The 20,632-nt window shown below is 40.0% G+C and overlaps 1 protein-coding gene and 1 pseudogene across 1 annotated transcript; both read left to right on the top strand.

The window, feature by feature from the left end:
- The first annotated feature begins 2,468 nt into the window (after positions 1-2,468).
- On the top strand, positions 2,469-10,001 carry LOC133728563 (protein PAT1 homolog). The gene is made up of 5 exons (XM_062155965.1): positions 2,469-2,934; positions 3,587-3,723; positions 5,206-5,256; positions 6,017-6,080; positions 7,055-10,001. The coding sequence occupies exons 1-5, from the start codon at positions 2,847-2,849 to the stop codon at positions 9,184-9,186; spliced, it is 2,472 nt and encodes an 823-aa protein (XP_062011949.1). The 5' UTR covers positions 2,469-2,846; the 3' UTR covers positions 9,187-10,001.
- A 380-nt stretch (positions 10,002-10,381) lies between these two features.
- LOC133731069 (BAHD acyltransferase At5g47980-like) lies at positions 10,382-11,866 on the top strand (annotated as a pseudogene).
- Positions 11,867-20,632: the final 8,766 nt, after the last annotated feature.

Here is a 20,632-nt window from a genome sequence, read left to right as displayed (position 1 = left end):
CGACGACGGACTGAAAACTGCTATCTGGGACTGAAAACTGCTATCTGCTATTGTGCAGTCATAACCATAAAAGTTGTAACATTAGTGCCCCCCAGTAGACTTATTAGTGCCCCCCAGTAGACTTTGTATTAGGGGCCAATGATGACTGCTTTATTTATTGACGGACTGAAAACTGCTATTCCAAAGTAAATGTAGTGTTAAATTGCAGTAGTCGATAAATGAAAAAAATTGTGTGGTTTGTGTCAGTCTAGTGGGGGGCAGTAGACAGAATATTGACCCTCATAATGTGGGTTTTTAGACATTATCTGTTGTTTTGAGTGTGAATAACTTCTATAATCTGTGAAACATAGGAAGCGGTGTAATGTTTGATGGTCTATTGGGGGGCAGTAGACACATTAGTGCCACCCAATAATGTCTTTCTTAGGTGACAGTAATCATCTCTTGTTGTTTTGTTTGTGATAAAGTGCAATACACTGTGAATCCTTGAAACTGGTGCAAGTTTTAATGGTTTAGTGGGGGGCGGTAGACACATTACTGCCCCCAAATAATGTCTTCATACGAAGTCAGAACCCTTCACTTTACTGGTGCAAGTTTTAATGGTTTAGTGGGGGGCAGTAGACACATTACTGCCCCCAAATAATGTATTCATACGAAGTCAGAACCCTTCACTTAACCTCAAAACAACATAAGACTTATCAAAACTCTAATTTCAGTGATTAATTAACCACAGTTAAGAAATTAGTGGGGGGCAATAATCTGTCTACTACCCCCCAATAGACCACAGTTTTGACGTCGTCCGAGACCTGCAAGCGAAGCCCAGACCCGATTCCGGCGTGGAGCTTCGGAGCTTCCCGGACATCTGACGAACAAAACCGGCGAAGCCCAGACCCGATTCCGGCGTGGAGAGCTTCCCGGACATCTGACCAACAAAACCGGAGAAGCCCAGAGGGGTTGGGATCGTGGAGTTAGATGGCGTCATCCTCTGGTGGTCCGACGGTGGGACAGAGCGGTGGCGGTGGAGGCCGACATCGACGGTGGAGTGGTGGGCGTGGTTTCTCAGAGAGAGAGAGAGAAAGAGAGAGAGAGAAATCGATGAGGGGGAGGAGAGAGAGATATGAGTGTAATTTGTTAATTAAAATGAGGGCAATACTGTCAAACACTGTTAGATTGGGTAAATGGGGTTAAAAAACTCTTGGTGGAGTAAGTGGGCAATTTTTGGCCAAAAATTGGGTAAGTGGTCACAGCCCCTTAAATATGATCTTAAACTTTCATTTACTAACTGTAACCAAGTCTCAAACCAAAAAAAAAAAAAAACCTGTGACCAAGTCAAATGTCTTACATGTATGTCCCCCCTCCCCAGAGTACCAATCATACACTGGATTCTATTGCATTACCCTACCTGGGAGTGTAGGTCTCTTTTTCATGATGCATCATACATCTATCATCTCATCCTAACCATAATCCACATAAAATAATTGGTGTTGTGCATTATTCACCATAATCATTTCACATCTACTGTATGTAATGCAACAGATGTCTTTCTCATGTGCACTTTCATTTTAGCATCTCAGACCCTTTTTTTTTTTTTGGTTTAAACATAAATGATTTCTCACAGTTACGTTATCATTGGTTGTTAAACAATATTAATTATATTCTATATTTAAATACATTTATCCTACGGGAACAAATTTCATTTGAGTTTCAGTATACGAACAAAAGTTCCTGCCTTCACTTTTCAAATCAAGTGTTTTCTTTAAGTGTCTTAACATTTCAAATACACATTTTCCTTTTACAGTCTCTAACATTATTTGGACACAAATTCCCGCCTTCATAGTTTCGCGCGCTCTGATAATTATCAGTTGCAAATTACAGTTGTACGCATCATATCCTCCATCTTGTATCCACTATAAAACACTTCAAATAATATCCACTATAAAATACTTCAAATAAAATTGCAATTTAACTCTTCTTCAATGATTACGTTTATTGTTTATTTCAAAACTATTTCAAACATCTTCCCCTACGTGAAACATAAAATAGGATCTAACTAGGATCTTAGACTTTTATTTATTAACTACAACCAAGTCAAATGTCTTAGTGTATGTCCCCCTCCCCCTTCCCCCCCCAATAATACCATACCAATCATACACTATATTCCATTTCATTACCCTAATTGGGACTGTAGGTCTCTTTTTCATGATACATATCATACATCTATCATCCCATCCTAACCATAATCCACATAAAAGAACTGGTGTTGTGCATTATTAATAATAATAAGAAAAAGTAACAAAAAGAGACACATAGATGCATCTCCTTTTCAATCATTTTTTCTTTGCTTAAGAAAATTGAAAAGTATTTTCAACAACTTAGCTCTTCAGTTTTCACCCCCCTAAAAAAAAAAAAAAAAAAAAATTTCAGAAAAATAAATAGTCACCTCACCTCCACCGTCCTCCCTTTATTTTATCAAACCATCGATCCAACTCCTCTCAATACACCAAAAAAAAGGCTATCAAATTCTCAATCTTTATCCCCTACCTAGGGTTCTCTCTGTTCCTCTCGTCTCTCATATCCAGCTCTAAAAATCAAACCTTTTTTTTTTTTCCCGAAAACCATGAACAACTCCACCCATCCCACTTCACAGATCTTCTCAGCGGTGTCTCTCTTACCGCCTTAGCAGAAAACCCTACAAAGATTTCAGCTTTAAGGGTTTTTGCTTTATTAGATTCAAATTTTTTGCTTTCTGGGATTCAACCCTTGATTAGTTTTGAGAATTTTAGCTACTGGGTTCTGCTCAGCTTTTGTGTTCCTGGTTAGATATTGGTATTAGAAGAGTGTAGGAGGATATGGAGAGGTTTGAGAGTGGGAGTAGTATTCAGGAGGCGCCCTGTTCTATTCCTCAGGATCTCAACCAATTTGGAGTTAATTCTTCAGGTTCGATTCTTTTTAGCTTTTTGGGTGCTCTAATTTTTTGTTTTTCACGATTTGATGTGATGTGTTTTGGTGTTGTTGTTTGTTATTTGGATATTGGGTGTGTTTTGTTGCTGATAGAACAGAGGAGTGAAGTGAAATTTTGAAGCTTGAATTGGGTATTGAAGAATTTGATGCTTTATTGCTTGGAACTAAATGGAACAGTGTCGAGAGTTGGATGTCTGGAGTGAAAGTTTTTTTTTTTTTTTTCCTGGGTGTTGGGACCATTTAGATGTTAACTGTTTGTCGCTTCAGTATAGTTATTATTACAATTAGCTGCAGACAATACTTACGAGTATGATTTGTTGACACTACTCGATATATACTTCATATCGATGGAATTACAGTTATCTCAGACAGATTTATGAGGTCTCCTTACTTCATAATAGTTCCCTTCTCAAAAGGGAGAAACGCCAAGTTTGGTTAGTTGAATGACTGTGTGATAGTTCTGATAGGGTGTTATGTTGCAGTGATTATTGCATGAGTGGTTTGGCTTCTTAGTTATATAGTTGCATGGTGGTTTACTTGAAAGGGAATCTTTTCCGCTTCATGGTTTAGTTATTTGGAGCATTGTTTAATTCACTCTTTTGACTTTAGTTCTCTGTTTATGTGGCAGGCGAGGTATTCGATGCATCACAATATGCATTTTTTGGTCAAGATTCTGTTCAGGAAGTTGAGTTGGGAGGTTTAGAAGATGAAGAGGAGACTGCAGTTGCTCTTGAAGAGGAGGAGTTTCTATATAACAAAGAAGAGGTTAAACCATTGTGTTTCCTTGTTTTATGTCTCGTTATTGATTGTCTTCTAGCTTGCTTTAGTGATAATCAATTTCAGAATACTAATAAATCTCTCCTTAAAGAAAAGATCATTGTATGCATAATACTCTTAGCTCTGTGCCATACATTAGTTTTCTGCATGCCTTTTGTTGGCATTATGGCAAGTCTCTTGATTTTGACAAGTGAATGCATTCAGCTTATTGCCATGCTTCAACTGATTGAAGGAGCTCAATAATAATGTCTTTTGTCTTGCTGATAATTGGGATACTTTGGGGAAGGTTTGGGGCTTGTGGCAGGCCATGACAAGGCTCCATTGACACTTTTGTTGTCATTTCATGATTGATTCTTAAGCAGGCTAGTTGTGATAGGTCAACAAGAACCAGCTTGTGGCTGGGTGTTGTGGCAGGCCATGACAAGGCTCCATTGACACTTTTGTTGTCATTTCATGATTGATTCTTAAGCAGGCTAGTTGATAGGTCAACAAGAACCATCTTGTGGCTGGGTGTTGGTTGTGGGAAAGGAGTGAGTGGAAGTTTCATAATTACAGTTTCAAAAGGATACCAAATTTTTTATTGCAATGAAATGAAGAGAAGTGGGCAACTCCATTTCATCTTTGGAATGCTTTTATATGCTGTCTAGTTGGAAGAATAATAATTATGAATGTTCTCTGGTGGAAATAAATGGAAGAAAGGCATAATAGAATGCGATCCTGCTACTTGAACTTCTTGGGGCTTCCTTAGCAAATAAGGAGTCAGTTTCTGGAATGTGCCGGTGAGAGTTTAAAAACATCAGAGGGATGGAACAAACAGCTCTTTCAAGGAAAGATTAAGCCATTTTAAGCAGTCTACCTATTTTTTTTCTTCTTTTTTTGTGGGGTGGTGTAGAAAGAAAGACCATTGTAAGTTGGGAGAAAGGGAGCTTGGTACTGGAAAATTGGAGGCATGGAATTAGAGCTATTCACTAGATAGAAGTCTTTGTGGCTTACCTTAGTAAGGAGCAAGCGTGGTTATGGTTGCATGCAAAACCAACCAGCAATCCTATCCTTTAAAGCCCCCTGGAAGGGTACTGCAGAAAGGTCGGATCAGTTCTTGCAGTGATGTCAATTGGTGGTAGGCAATTGGAAAAGTTCCAGATTTTGATCGGCTTTGTTGTTGGGGGAAACTATGGGGAAACCAAGTTTGATTACCACTGCAAAATAAAGTTTTATTGATTTGTTGCCACATCGTCAATTATTTTTTTGTTGTTGTCGGGGGTGGGGGCTGTGACCTGTTAGGTGACATTATCACATCTTTGGAGATTATGTAAGATTTCTTTGTTATCCGATTGAAATGTAAAATTGCCTAAAAGAGAGTAGGTTTTCAATTCAATGGTAGAAATGTGGTGGTATATTTTGATATTTGTTCAGAACACTAGTGCAAGAAAATTTAAGTGGTGTAACTGTTTGTTCTTTTCTTATTGGCAGGGTGGTGTCTCTCTATCTGATGCTGATGATCTGTCTTTAACTTTTGAAAAGGTTAGTCTACTACATATGTGATGATACATGTGGTAAAGATCAATGATTTTTTAATATTCTGGATTAGGATGAAGCACATTTTAAATTGATCATTTCTTTTATATCAGAAAATTATTTGAATGAATGTTGGGCTATAAGGTTACAATAAAATACTGTAAGATACAACATAATTAGTGAGTCCATTATTTAAATTAATCATTTCTACACCTTATATTTCTTTAAATATTATATACACAGCCTGTTATAAGCGAAATATCCCTTCTGCATTCCTTGGCTTGGGCAGACTGAAGGGAGGGATGTTGGCTTAGGTAGGCCTTAGGGTTTAGTCTGTCCGAGAGGTGTGTTATCTTGTGTATCGTTTTATAGTAGGATTTCTACTGTAAGATACAACATAATTAGTGAGTCCATTATTTAAATTAATCATTTCTACACCTTATATTTCTTTAAATATCATATACAATGCCTGTTATAAGCGAAAAATCCCTTCTGCATTCCTTGGCTTGGGCAGACAGAAGGGAGGGATGTTGGCGTAGGTAGGCCTTAGGGTTTAGTCTGTCCGAGAGGTGTGTCATCTTGTTTATCGTTTTATAGTAGGATTTCTTACTATTGTTTAAAATACCATATTCTTGACGTACTGCTACTTGGTTTCCTGGTACTAGAAACTAACATGTAATTTTCTTGATTGGTTCTGCCTGTTTCTCCTTTCGTTAGCGTATCTGGAGTCTTCTTTTTTGTCTTCTAAGTTGCTGTTTTGTTGCAGTTGAACAAGGATGTAAATGGAACTAGGAGCACTGGAATAATTGGTGATAGAGGATCCAGAGAAAGTGAGTGCTCATGTTGCATATCTCTTTTGGTGATGTTGCTGTAGTTATTGAATCCTGCCTATTCATTGTTCTATACTTGATTGTAAATATCGTATCTATACTGTATATTAAGAAAACTATCTGGCAACCTAAGGGTAGAGATTGTCAACTGTGTTTTTTTTTTTTTTAATGTATATTCTGAATTCTTTTTTTGGAAGTTCAGGTTAGTTTTTCTCCCCAACACAAGACTTTACTCTTTGTGAATTAACTCCATGATTGATTCATGCATGGTACTACTGTTGCTTCTAGTTTTTCTTAATTTTAACTCGGCCACATTTATGATGGGCTTTGACACTGCTTTCTCATTTTGGTGCACTATTAGTCTCTATTTATACAGTTCTTGGCTGTAAAATAAGTACTGAAGTAAGGGGTGTGTATGTGGATCTTTGGGCTATGGATCTTGGCAGATAATTCATTGTTTAGATAAATTTTCAATATGCACGTAATTCTGTCCTTGTAAATAGAGCATATGACATGTTTAGAACAAGTTGAAGTCCAACGGTGTTTTCTACTTGATGGTTTTTGTCTTAAGGGACTATAGTGATTCATTTTTCTTTATTGTATAAAATTCTTGTTTCGTATTAAGTTAATCTCTTGCACATATTGATGGACCTAAATGAAGGATTGGGATGTTTTCATTCATGTCGTCATTTGTACTTGGTCTAACATAAGTGGTCAATATGGTAAAAGAGCTTCAGAAAATATAAGGAAATAGAAAATTTTCAAGACTGGTGAGAAAGGTCACTCTTTCCTTTGGACACTACATGTTCATCTGCAATTCTATATTATGCTTTAAAATCCGTTCGACTTCGTTATGCAAGTCTTAGAAATTGTCAGAGATAGTAGATGTGGACACACCTTTGTGATTATCAGAACTCATTGAGTGTGTTGCATTGCTGCCATTAATTTTTTTGACCATGACATGTTTCTCTCAGGTTCATCTGCTGCTGAATGGGTGCAGGAAAGTTTCCCTAACTGGATTGATGAAGAAATATTTGATGCTGAAAGCATTCAAGATGGGAAAAGATGGTCTTCAGGACCGTTTTCTTCTATTCGTCCTACAGAAGCAAAGCCTTTGTACAGAACTTCTTCATATCCTGAGCCCCCACAGCTGCCACAGCAGCAGCAACAACAACATCAATATTTTTCTAGCGAACCAATTCTGGTGCCAAAATCTTCTTTTACTTCATATCCACCTCCAGGTGGCAGATCTCAGCAGGGTTCACCTAACCACCAATCAGGCCACATGAATATTCCTTATGCTGCTGGTGGACCTCAGGGGGGAATATCTTCACCAAACCTTTCTCCCTACTCTAACTCTCCACTTCAAATGACTGGGTTACCTCATGGATCACATTTTGGTGGAAATTTGCCTCATCTGACTCCGGGTCTTCCTGTTAATACTCGTCCCCTTACTCAATGGGCCAACCAAAGTGGCTCATTTGGAGATCATCCTAGTCATTTAAATAATCTGTTGCAGCAACAGTTATCTCATCAGAATGGTTTGCCTCCACAGTTGATGCATCAGCCACAGCAGCCGCATCCTAGACTGCACCATCCAGTTCAGCAACCATTCAGCCATATGTCAGCAATGCAGTCTCAACTATTTAACCCCCACCTTCCTCCATCCCCACCCTTGATGAACAAGTTTGAAGCAATGTTCGGTATGAGTGATCTTAGAGATGAAAGGTCAAGATTAGCTCAGAAAGGTAGACAGAATATGCGTTTTTCTCAACATGGCTTTGATACAGGTAGCTACAAAAGTGGTGGTGGGTGGCCATCATTTAGGTCCAAGTATATGACAGCTGATGAAATTGAGGGTATACTTCGAATGCAGCTTGCTGCAACACACAGCAATGACCCATATGTAGATGATTATTACCACCAGTATTGCCTTGCAAGAAAATCTGCTGGGGCGAAGTTGAAACATCATTTCTGTCCAACTCATTTAAGGGATCTTCCTCCTCGGGCACGAGCTAATGCTGAACCACATGCTTTTCTCCAAGTTGATGCTCTTGGGAGGGTCCCATTCTCTTCAATACGCAGGCCTCGCCCTCTTCTTGAAGTGGAGCCACCAAATTCATCTAGTCCGGGCAACACTGAACAGAAGGTTTCTGAGAAGCCTCTAGAACAGGAGCCAATGCTTGCTGCTAGGGTTACAATTGAGGATGGACTTTGTCTTCTCCTGGATGTGGATGATATCGATCGTTTTTTACAATTCAATCAGCTCCAAGATGGTGGAACCCAGTTGAGGCGTAGGCGTCAGGGCTTGCTAGAAGGGCTCGCAGCATCTCTACAATTGGTTGATCCACTTGGGAAAAATGACCACACAGATGGGCTTGCTCTCAAGGATGATCTTGTGTTCCTGAGGTTAGTCTCTCTACCCAAGGGCCGAAAGCTTCTTGTCAAGTACCTACGGCTTCTTTTTCCAGGTGGTGAGCTCATGCGAATAGTCTGTATGGCCATCTTCCGCCATTTAAGGTTCTTGTTTGGTATCCTCCCTTCTGATCCAAGGGCTGCAGAAACTACAAATAATATCGCTAGGGTTGTTTCATCATGTGTTCGAGATATGGACCTTGGTGCACTTAGTGCTTGTCTAGCAGCAGTGGTTTGTTCCTCGGAGCAACCCCCGCTTCGTCCCATTGGAAGCTCTGCAGGAGATGGTGCTTCCCTTATTCTGAATGCTGTTCTTGATAGGGCAACTGAACTCTTAACTGATCCTAATGCTGCTAGCAACTACAATATGACTAATCGGGCACTTTGGCAGGCCTCCTTTGATCAATTCTTTGGCCTTCTGACCAAGTATTGTGTAAACAAGTATGATACTATAATGCAGTCACTGCTAATGCAGGCCCCCACGAATATGGCTGTTATTGGCTCAGATGCAGCCAGAGCTATTAGTCGTGAAATGCCAGTTGAGCTGCTGCGTGCGAGTCTTCCTCACACCGATGATCACCAGAGACAGTTGCTCTTAGATTTCACGCAGCGGTCCATGCCTGTGGGAGGATCTAACAATCACGATGGGGGAAATGGTGCCCACATAAATTCAGAGTCTGTGCTAAGTTGATCATAAACCCAAGTGAAGAATATTTTGGCCGCTAAAAAACATAATTTTGAGAAGAAAAGCCATTCTAAGCGGGCATTCAATTGGATTGCAAAATTCTTGGGTTTTTATCGACTTGTGCTCTATCTTGAGCAAATAAATTGGTGGCTGTTTAAGGGCATAGATGTGATTCAGGTAAGTGTGGTATTTTAGGTTTACATGTTCTTACTTTCATGCTTCTCTGGAAAAACTTGTAAGCAAGCTTCTCTATGTAATCCTTTTAAATCCGATGGTACAGCTTTCCTTTTTATATCTTTTAGAGGGATATGAGGGTAGATAATTTTCCTCAACTTAGGAGCTTATTTGATGCTCTGTTGTGGAATTTTTAAGATAGAGATGTAGAAGGGCTTATTTTGATGCTCTGTTGTGGAATTCGTAAAATAGAGATGTAGTAGGCATGTACAGTATTCAGTGCAGTTGATCCCACATTCGTGTAAACACACAAGGGTGAGCTGGTGCATGAAACTCCTATCAACTGGGGTTAGGGAGAGCAAGGCAAAGATGGGGATGCTGAGTTTAGGCTCTTTTGGGCAAGTCTACATTGAGAAGGCACCTCTTGCATTCCTGTGTTAAATTTTATTCAAAGATGTTGGATGCTCTTCTTTTGGTTATGTTACTGTTCAACTACATACTGGGGGACGTACTGATTAAGTTTCTAGTTGTCTAGACATATAGCATTATGTTAACTCTGTTGTGGCAAAATTTTTGTTTTTGTTTAGACAGTCCCATTTGGTTAATGTAGTGCACTCTGCGTGGGTTGAATTTTGAAATTTGCTTAATTCTGTGGCTTCCAAGTTACAACCTTCCTTTATTATCAATTATTCATACTGTTGCCCTTCACTTTGGTTGCGAGTTTGGAAGTTGGAGTGATGTATTATTGTTTTCCGCCAGTGTATTGATTAGCAAGACTATGAAAGCTGAGGTAAGTAATCGTTTTGGAACTAATCTTTCATACAAAACAGGAAAGCTGGGTAAGTTGGAGATGCTGGTGTAATTGTCTCCTTGTAATGAAAAAACGCTCTATGCTTGGAGTATAAACTACAAAGTGCGAGTATCCTGCACTTTTATTTCTGATTTGTATGTTTTTTGGTGAATAAAGACGAGGGTAATCCCCAAATAGGCATCAAATTACACAAACTACTGAAACTAGGCGGCAAAGCAAAACGAAACTAAGCAGAAGCAATGCAGCAAATGGAAACAAGGGGATTCTTTTTAGAGCTTTTGATTCCTATTCTTGTCCAACAAACGCTGCAGGCAAGAAGTTTCCAAGGAAATAGTAGTAGTATTGATTGCGTTTATCTTGTGCATTAGAGAATGGAGAAGCCCTGTTTTTTGCGAAAGACCATCAGAATGGGTTCTGAAATGACTGAAATCTAGGTTGAAGTGATTCACAAGGAGACAATTACACCAGCATCTCCAACTCCTCGCAACCTTACGACTTGCAACCTCTCTGTTTTTGATCAATTCATATCTGACGTCTATGTCCGGCTACTTCTCTTCTATCCCAGCAGTGATGTCGCTCACTGCCACACTTTGTTCACTGATAGATCCAAGCTTCTGAAAACATCATTGTCTGAAGCCCTCAGTCGCTTCTATCCCTATGCAGGCAGAACATTGATCCAGAACAACATTGTTTCAATCTGTTGCAATGAGCAGGGGGCTGCCTTTATCGAAGCTCGAGTGAACTGTCCCATATCCAAGGTTTTGGAAAAGCCTGATCTTGGGTTGCTGAAACAATTGCTTCCAACTGCCATGGAATCAACACAAGAAAGCACAGGAGGGTATCTTCTACTAGTCCAGGCCAACTTCTTTGAATGCGGAGGAGTTGCGATTGGGGTCAGCATTTCACACAAGGCTGCAGATGCCTCTACACTCCGGCACGTTCATCAGTAGCTGGGCTGCAGTGGCCCTTGGTGCAGAGGTAGAGGCACTTCCAGCTGCAGAATTTGGTGTTGCAGCTTCTAATTAACCACAGCTAAATTTCTTCAACAAGACATCACTTCCAGCTGCTGACTATGTTTACGAAGCTTGTAAGTGTTTAATGCCCCAAACATTGCATCTCTCAGGTCTAAAGCTGCAAGTGCCACTGTCCCAAATCCCACGCGAGTTGAAGTAGTCTCTGCCCTCATATGGAAATGTGCAATGGATGCATCAAGATCAAACTCGGGTTCTATTAGGCCATCAATGTTGTGTCAATGGGCGAATATGTGGAAAGTATTGGGGAAACCCGATTTAATGGGAAATCTTTTGGGATTCTTTACAACAGACAGAACAAAGTGAAGCAAATGATCTTCAAAGCTTGGCTGCTATACTCAGGGAAGGCATTGAGGAGTTTAAAGCCAAATATGGTAATGGAGTTAGCAGCGAAGGTGTACGTGAACTTTACAAGGAGCATCGGAACCTGGTGGGAAAGAATGGTATAGACATCTATAATTGCAGCAGTTGGTGCCGGTTTTCCTTCTACAACGCCGATTTTGGATGGGGAAAGCCATCGTGGGTGAGTACTCCAAGAGATGGTGATGGCATGGAAGTGTCCTTGAGTTTCAAAGCGGAAGACATGGCCCTAAATATTGAAACCAATCAGGAGCTGCTCTCTCAGTCCTTGTGCTTCTTAGATGAAAGCTTATTAGTGGAGTACATCTGATGGTTCATCACTGCTCAGTTTGATGCTTGAGATTGGTCACCTGAGTCTAGGACTGTGCAGACGTGCAGTACCTTTGTTAGGTTATTCTCACTATTCAGTTTACCGAATGAACAACAATAAAACCATCCCAAAAAAAATGTTAAGTAAAACCTACCAAATATTATAAAATATTCTGTAAATTTCTATCGAATAATCTTATAACATTTGGTAAAGTAATGTTGAATATAATTTTTATTGATCTGTATGTTTACAATTGTACAATTATATAGCTAAGATCTGCTCTACTGTTACAAGACGTTACCAACAGAATTCAATGTTATAAATAGTTAAATACAAATATTCAAAACTAATCTACAGTTACACAATTAGTTTTGATTGTGGAGAGAAAATCAATGTAGGAGAGTGATTTTCTCTAATAGAAAATTATATTCAACAAGTAATACCAAACGAAATTTCAAATAATATACGTGAGGATTAGTAGATATAAGAAATGAAATTTGATAATGGATGATAAATGAAGGAAACATTTATCATAACCCCTCAATGCATGTTTCCTCACTTCAAAAAAAAAATAAAAAAAAATAAATGCATGTTTCCTTCCCCAAGTAGGTTGTTCAACTAAATGAAGGAAACATTTATCACAATTTTATCATACATGAAACTAATCTTTCATGTATAATCAAATAATTCTATGAATAACTTTATCACAATTTTGAGATTGCTTCACATTCGTATGACTTACCATTTCGTAACTAATTAAACAATGCAGTAGAGTATCGTCTCAGGCCAATCAGATTGGGGGCGCACTGGCGGCGGCAAGCCGAGGCAAGTGGTGGTCCAATGCAGGAGGGGCCGATCCGAGGCAGGGGATAACGTTCCGTGTTAGAGGGTGGTCCGTGGCTGGCAAGGGTTCACTACAGGCAGGGTTCCGACGCAGGTTGGGGTCTGATGTAGGCGGCGGTGGTCGATTTCCGGTGGTAGCGGCTCGATGCAGGCGGCAACGATCCATTGTCGGTGTAGGGTCAGAATTAGGTTGGGCCTTTCCAAGTGGCTGCAATATCCTTGCTACATGGTGTGCTTGGGTTTGGGTTCACTTCGTGGGCCTTGCCCAAGTTGTTACTTTTTATTAATGTTATTATTATTTTAGGTTGTTTGGTTGTTTTGCCCATTTTGCGAGCAATAAGTACGTATACTTGTTGTGTAGGGCTATTCAGGCAATGTGCCTGTGGGTGCACTCAAAGTGCCATTTGCTTTAGATAGGCAGCGAGTTCCTTGTTTCGTCAAATGGTCGTTGCCGCTAGGGGTGGAGCCACGCTGGGGCCTAGTGGGTCCCGTGCCCCACTGGGATTTTGAATAAGTAGCATAGAGTTTCCCTTGGTAACTAAATGCCAAGTTGGTGCAGTGGTGGCTCATTGATGTAGCTGCATGTCTTAGGTTCGAGGCTTTTTGTAGCATATTGGAACTTAGTTTTGTTTTCAAATTCTTGCTTTTTTAACCTTAACACTATTATTTCTTATAATTTTAAAAATCAAAGGTAAAATATATAACCATCATAAAGAAAACTATAAATTTGATTAAAAATATATATAACTTTTTTTAAAATATTGATATTTTCGTAACTTTATTCTAATTTATTAATTTTTATTAAAGTTTGATTACTTGACATTTTTCTAAGATTTCCGGGTTCCCCACTTGAGTTTAATTTCTGGCTCCACCACTGGTTGCCGCCTAGTGGTAGGGTGAAGCTAAGTAACGTCAGATTTATCCTCCGGCAGCAACACAGTAGGAAAGCTGTGCTTATGGTAATTATGTTACATTGTAATTGGGTTACATATCGAGTTATCTTTCCGTTATGTCACCGCTATGTCAAAGCAAATAGAGTAGCCAGTAGTGCACTTTTTGCTAGTTGGTGCCTAGTTGAATATATTTATTTGGTAGAGACTCTTGATATTATTTCAGGACGTTCTCTAGATACTTATTGTAATTAGAGGTTTAGGCTTAATGTCCACCTCTTGTATTTGACAGTTTCATTAATCAAGGCTTGAGGCCAGCACAGCCCTTTATTAAAAAAAAAAAAAAATGCAGCATGTAAAATACTCGATGCTCAGAGGTTATAAAGTGTTATATATATATATATATATTTTTTTTTATACAAAGAATAAAAACAACAGCTAAAGAGCAGAACCCCTAGCACAATTTATATCCAAACTGTCAAACAAGTGAGCATTACAAGCAGATAATGGCAGAGAATTTTTCTAAACTTGAGTAGTAAGATGGTGTCCCGTATTGGCAATTGCACCAGCTAAGAAGTTGGCTTTTCTGTTGACATATTTAAGGTTGAAGCTGTGGAGTTGAGATGACAACCATGAAATGCCTTTGAGGATGTTTTTGATACACTAGTGAGGATGTATAGATCCATGAAAACTATCAATCAACAGTTTCGAATCACCTTCCACTTCCAGATCATGAAAACATGTTAAGGCAGCACGAAGACCAGCTCGCAGGGCTAAACCTTTTGACATTAATACATCATTGAAACCTAAATAATAATCTTAGTGCAGAAGGCTGCCTCAAATAATTTAAGTTTTAATGATGTGCTAATGTCAGAAGATTTAGCCCTGCGAGTTGGTCTTCGTGCTGCCTTATTACATGGTTTTAGTGCAGGATTGCCATGATCATCTCTAAAAACAAAATCTCATGCACTAAGATCATTATCTTTGACAGAGGCATCAAAATTTAGCTTTCAAGTCCCTGAAGGGGGAGGCATCCATCTAATAACTAATAAGATCCATACTTTTGATTCTTTTAGTATGAGTTTCATTATACTTTTTATAATTGAGAAAAAGATTAGAAGTCGAGTACATTACCTGGATAGGTTCTTTTTGAATACTTTTGAAGATAATATTGTTTCTATTGTTCCAAATAGAATAACAAGTACAAAGAGCTATATCGAAGAAATCCTTAAACGAAGGATCATGAGCATTAGCCAAAAACTCCAGCCAATCAATAAAAAAGTTATTCCAAGTATAAATATTAAGAGTAGGGAAAACCAAATGCCAAACCTGCTTAGAAAAATGACAGTGCAAAAATAAATGTTCAATAGATTCAGAATTATTATGACAATTGAAAACAAAATCTCTTTTCTGTGTTTGGTCTAAACTCTAGGTTATTTGACCTAGTGGTAATAGGGTTAAATTAGAAGGATCTAGATTCCTATTCAATGTAAGATTACTTTCCTTGTATGATTGAGATTCTATGCATTGTAAACCTCTATATAGGGCTGTCAATGGGTCGTGTCGGGTTGGGTTCGTGTCGGGTCAAGGTATTTGTCGTGTCGCAAGATATAAACCCAAACCAACCCATTTAATAATCGTGTCAAAAATTTAAACCCAAACCCAACCTATTTATTAAACGGGTTACCCGTTTCCAACCCGCTTGACCCATTTAATAAATAGGTCGTGTCTTGTTAGACAAAATGACCCATTTAAGCATTAACAATATGACCCATTTAATTAAAAAATGCATAAATTGATTAAATTCACTAAAAACTCCACAAGACGAAAAATATAAATAATTATATATAATTCATAAATAATTAAATCCAATAATTAAAAATGTGTTTAAGTAAAATAGATTCGAGAGAGAATTGTAGAGAGAGATGTGTGTATTATTATTGAGAATAGGAGCCCTATATATAGGGATTACAAAGTACTAGTTCTAATGTTACAAGGAATACCAATCCGTGTAGGATTGGGAAATCTAGAACATTCTCTCCTATTGCTACTCCTAGTTTGATAAGGCACACTAAATCGATATTCCTTCAACACTCCCCCTTGTGCCGCTTCAAACTTGGTGGTGACGCTTCATCCGTTGCCTCGTTAAAAACCTTGCCAGGTAACAAAAACCCTGTGGGATAAAAATAACCCTGGTCGAAGGACAAAAAGAGCACAACACGTTCTTCACTCTTCGAGATCGAACATGTAGACATCATAACTCCCCCTGATGTCGATATCTCCCCCTGATTGCTACAATCGTGGGAGTTCGGATAACTTTCTCAATCCTATGCTCTTCACATGTTTCTCGAAGGTGGATTTAGGTAACGACTTAGTGAATAAGTCCGCTACATTATCCTCTGATCGGATTTGATTCACTTCAATCTTTAGAAGTGATTGTTGTTGCTGATTATAAAAGAACTTAGGCAATATATGCTTGGTGTTGTCGCCTTTGATGAAACCTAACTTCATTTGTTCAATACAAGCTGCATTATCCTCATAAATGCATGTAGGTTCATCTGTGGTAGACTTCAAACTACAACTTCCTTGAATATGTCGAATCACAGATCTTAGCCATATACATTCACGAACGGCTTCATGTAGAGCAATAATCTCTGCATGATTCGAGGAAGTAGCAACAAGGGTCTGTTTCGTAGACCTCCAAGATATCGCAGTGCTTCCCATGGTAAAGACATAACCAGTTTGGGAGCGACCTTTGTGAGGGTCAGAGAGGTACCCTGCATCAGCAAATCCTATCAAAACATCATTGTCGTTTTGATGGAGGGGAGTAGGGTGAGGCCGGCCACCCTTGGTGTTGGTGGCGGCGTTGGCGGCAATATGGCCGGCCACTTTGTCATGGCGGACGGTGGCTCCATGCCTAATGGGGTCCGATCCCATTCTTCAGTCATTCCTCTTCTCTCTGTAGGGATAAAATAGGCCCATATCAATCGTACCTCTTAGGTATCGAAAGATTGTCTTTACACCAATCCAATGGCGGCGTGTTGGCGCAGAGCTATGTCGAGCTTAACAAGTTCACTGCGAATGAGATATCTGGTCGTGTGCATTGAGCTAAGTACAATAATGCGCCTATTGCACTCAAATAGGGCACTTCGGCCTCTAATGGTTCTTCGTCCTCATCCCTCGGACGAAACGGATATTTTCCTGGCTCAAGACTACGGCCGATAATGGGAGTACTCGCAGGCTTCGCTTTATCTTCATTAAAGCGCCTTAGAATTTTCTGAGTATATGCAAACTGATGGATCAAAATCCCATCACTACGGTGCTCGAGTTCTAAACCGAGACAAAACCGTGTTTTCCCAAGATCTTTCATCTCAAATTCGGATTTCAAGTATTTAGCAGTTTCCTTCAACTCGTCTAGAGTTCCAATTAGGTTCATGTCATCGACATAAACTGCTACGATTGCAAATCCGGAACTTGTTCTTTTAATGAACACGCATGGGCATATTTCATTGTTAATATATCCCTTCCCAATCAAGTAGTCACTTAGACGGTTATACCACATCCGTCCGGATTGTTTTAATCCATATAGTGAGCGTTTTAATCTTATTGAAAACGCGCTCCGTGGTTTAGAGCCACTTGATTTGGGTAATTGAAGTCCATCTGGAACCTTCATATATATCTCTGAATCTAGATCCCCATAGAGATATGCTGTAACCACATCCATAAGCTGCATGTCAAGTTTTTCGGAAACTACCAAACTGACAAGGTAGCGGAACGTTATAACGTCCATTACGGGAGAATATGTCTCCTCGTAGTCGATTCCAGGGCGTTGTGAGAAACCTTGCGCCACAAGGCGGGCTTTATATCTTACCACCTCATTTTTCTCATTACGCTTTCTAACAAAGACCCATTTATGGCCAATAGGCTTTACACTTGGGGGTGTCTGCGTTACAAGCCCAAATACCTGTCTCTTTGTTAGTGAATCCAATTCAACCTGGATCGCATCTTTCCATTTAGGCCAATCTGCTCTTCGTTGACATTCTTCAACAGAGCGAGGTTCGATATCATCATATTCTATAATTCCTTTTGCAATATGATATGCAAATGCATCATCAATCGCCATAGAATTTCTATCCATCATCTCATGTACACTAGTGTAATTTATGGAGATCTCTCTATTCTCTGGAGTTGGTTCTGACATTGGAGCGTCCCCCAATGATGTCTCTTGGACATAACCATAATCCGGAATATTCTCATGAGATGGATTATTCACATCGATGATTAATGGATTATTTTGTGCCAAAATCGCTTTCTTTCTTGGGCGAGAATCCATCGAACCTATGGGCCTCCCGCGCTTCCTGGCAAGAGCCATGGGCCTAGCCAAAACGTCACCATCACTGTGAGAGGGGACGTTGGCGCCATGCTCATATCCTCTTGAGTTGGCGTCATGTCCTCTAGTTTTAGGGACATCAATCCTTGCAGGCACGTTTGCAGCAGGTATGTGTGATCTCGTCACTTTAGCGATATCAGAAAACGCATCAGGCATCGATTCTGCTACGTTTTGAAGATCGAGAATTCTCCGCACTTCAATTTCGGACTGTGCGGTTCGGGGATCAAGATGAGACAGAGTGGGGACAGACCACGACAATTCCTGTCGTTCCTATTGAACATTGATGTTCTTATCTCCCCCTAACGACTGGAAGACTATCTCATCGAAGTGACAATCCGCAAATCTAGCGGTAAAGAGATCGCCTGTCAAGGGTTCTATGTAGCGGATAATCGTTGGAGAATCATATCGAACATAAATGCCTAATCGTCTTTGAGGACCCATTTTGGTGCGCTGTGGCGGCGCAATTGGCACATAAACTGCACACCCAAATATGCGTAAGTGTGAGACATTAGGCTCATACCCAGTCACCATCTGGGACGCAGAAAAGGGTTGAGTGGCAGTGGGCCTCAGACGAATAAGCACAGCTGCATGCAATATTGCATAGCCCCAAGCAGAAATAGGGAGATTGGTGCGCATTACCAATGCCCTAGCGACCATTTGTAGTCGTTTAATGACGGCTTCTGCGAGACCATTTTGGGTGTGAACGTGAGGAACTGGATGTTCAACTTCTATCCCAATGGACATGCAATAATCATCAAAAAATTTTGATGTAAACTCCCCAGCATTGTCTAATCTTATAGACTTAATAGGATGATCAGGGTGGTGAGCCCGTAACTTAATTATTTGTGCTAGGAGTTTAGCAAATGCAGCGTTCCTTGTGGACAATAGCATGACATGTGACCAGCGTGTCGATGCGTCAACCAACACCATAAAATATCGAAATGGTCCGCATGGTGGTTGAATAGGTCCACAAATATCACCTTGGATTCTTTGCAAGAATGGTATATTTTCTTTGGTGTCATTTGCATAGGATGGTCTCGATCCTAACTTTGCTAAAGAGCAGGCTTTGTAGAACGAATGATGGGCTTTAGAAACAACCAATGAGGATTTTGGTTGAGCCACAAAATCACAAGTGACTTTAGAAGTAAAAGTTGGAGACAAAGGAGCCTTGGTGGCGTCAATGCCACCCTGAGGCCGCAGGGGGAAGGCGGCGCCGGCCAAGGATGGCCGGATTTGGGGGTGAACGGCGCCGTGAGGCACAGGGGCTCCTTCGGTGTCCAAAAACCGAGTTTTACTTCTTTTCGTTCTGAAAAAAGGGATGTCCGTGTGAAGTCTTTAATATACGGATCATCATGTCACGACCTGGGTGTCCCAAATGGTCGTGCCAAAGCCTATATGTGTCGGAATCCCATACATCATCTCTCATGACATGGTTGGATTCAATGACTCGAATAGTGGTTGCATACAACCCATTAGAGCGACACATAAGTTTCTCTAAGACTCGTTTATGTCCGTAGTCATTAGAGGTGATGCAAAGGAACTCTTGTCCATTCTCACAATGTGTTTCCACATGAAAATCATTGGCACTTACATCTTGTAAGTAATAAAGTTCGAAAAATATGTCCATGACATGGGATAAAATCAATCGATACTTTATTAATAATAGCCAATGATTACATCAAAGTTTCTTGACCAAAATCTAATCCAACATAAAAATCAAACCGTAGACAAATCGTAGTCACTCAATCCGTTCGGTAATTTCAATTTAGTTGTGACCAGGTAAGGTAAGGCGAGATTTTGGTGGAGCGTTGCTCACTTTTAAAACCGTTCTCTCATATCAAACCTTGCCTAGACATCACAAGTACTCTTGAGTACGCCTAGTGAGAAAGAGTTAATACAAAAAGCCATTTTATTGATTTAAGGCATAATTGCCATTACATAATTCTTGGAAAAATAAAAGACTATAAATAAAAATCTGCGGCATTTTGTCTTCATCGCCAGATTTAAAGTCTTTGTGAACTCGAAGTCTTGATCACCATGATGCGACTACCTTTGTAGGTACATTGCAAATTCAGGTCCATTGATCAGACGTTCCATATCAGAAATAGACACCATAAAGAGGATTCTCCCTTGATTGAGGCGCATTGGCGCAATATGCATAGTCCCTAAGACTGGTGGCGTTGGAAAGTGGTGCCCATGGCCAACGTTGGCTTCATGGTTTCCAACCCTATTTCCCTCAAAACCACGCCTCCTACGGTCGTGGGATTGTCGCCTTGAGCGATTACCTTCTTGAGCATTTCGATCGTATGGATCATGACGTCGATGGCGACTTTCTCTAGCCATAGGACGATGCTCTTGATAGCTATCTTGAAGCCTATCAAATCTTCTTTTCACAAGTTCATTGCCATGTCTTTCAGTAGTGGCCATAGCTTCAATAAGCTGTTGAAAACTTGTGATCCGTCTTGCATTTACATGAGTTCGGAATAAGTCAGAGGACCTCATAGCACAGACGGGGAAGGTATTGAGGGTTTTCTCAATCAACTGGTCTTCTGTGATCATCTTTCCACAGAGACGCATCATTACTCTGATGCGGAGGGCTTCCAAATAAAATAGCATGACCGTGTCAAATTCAGAGAAGCGAAG

Source organism: Rosa rugosa, chromosome 2 (assembly GCF_958449725.1).
Source record: "Rosa rugosa chromosome 2, drRosRugo1.1, whole genome shotgun sequence".
Taxonomy (NCBI): domain Eukaryota; kingdom Viridiplantae; phylum Streptophyta; class Magnoliopsida; order Rosales; family Rosaceae; genus Rosa; species Rosa rugosa.
The sequence above is the reverse complement of the archived record's forward strand: the minus strand, read 5'-3'. Positions and strand labels throughout refer to the sequence as shown.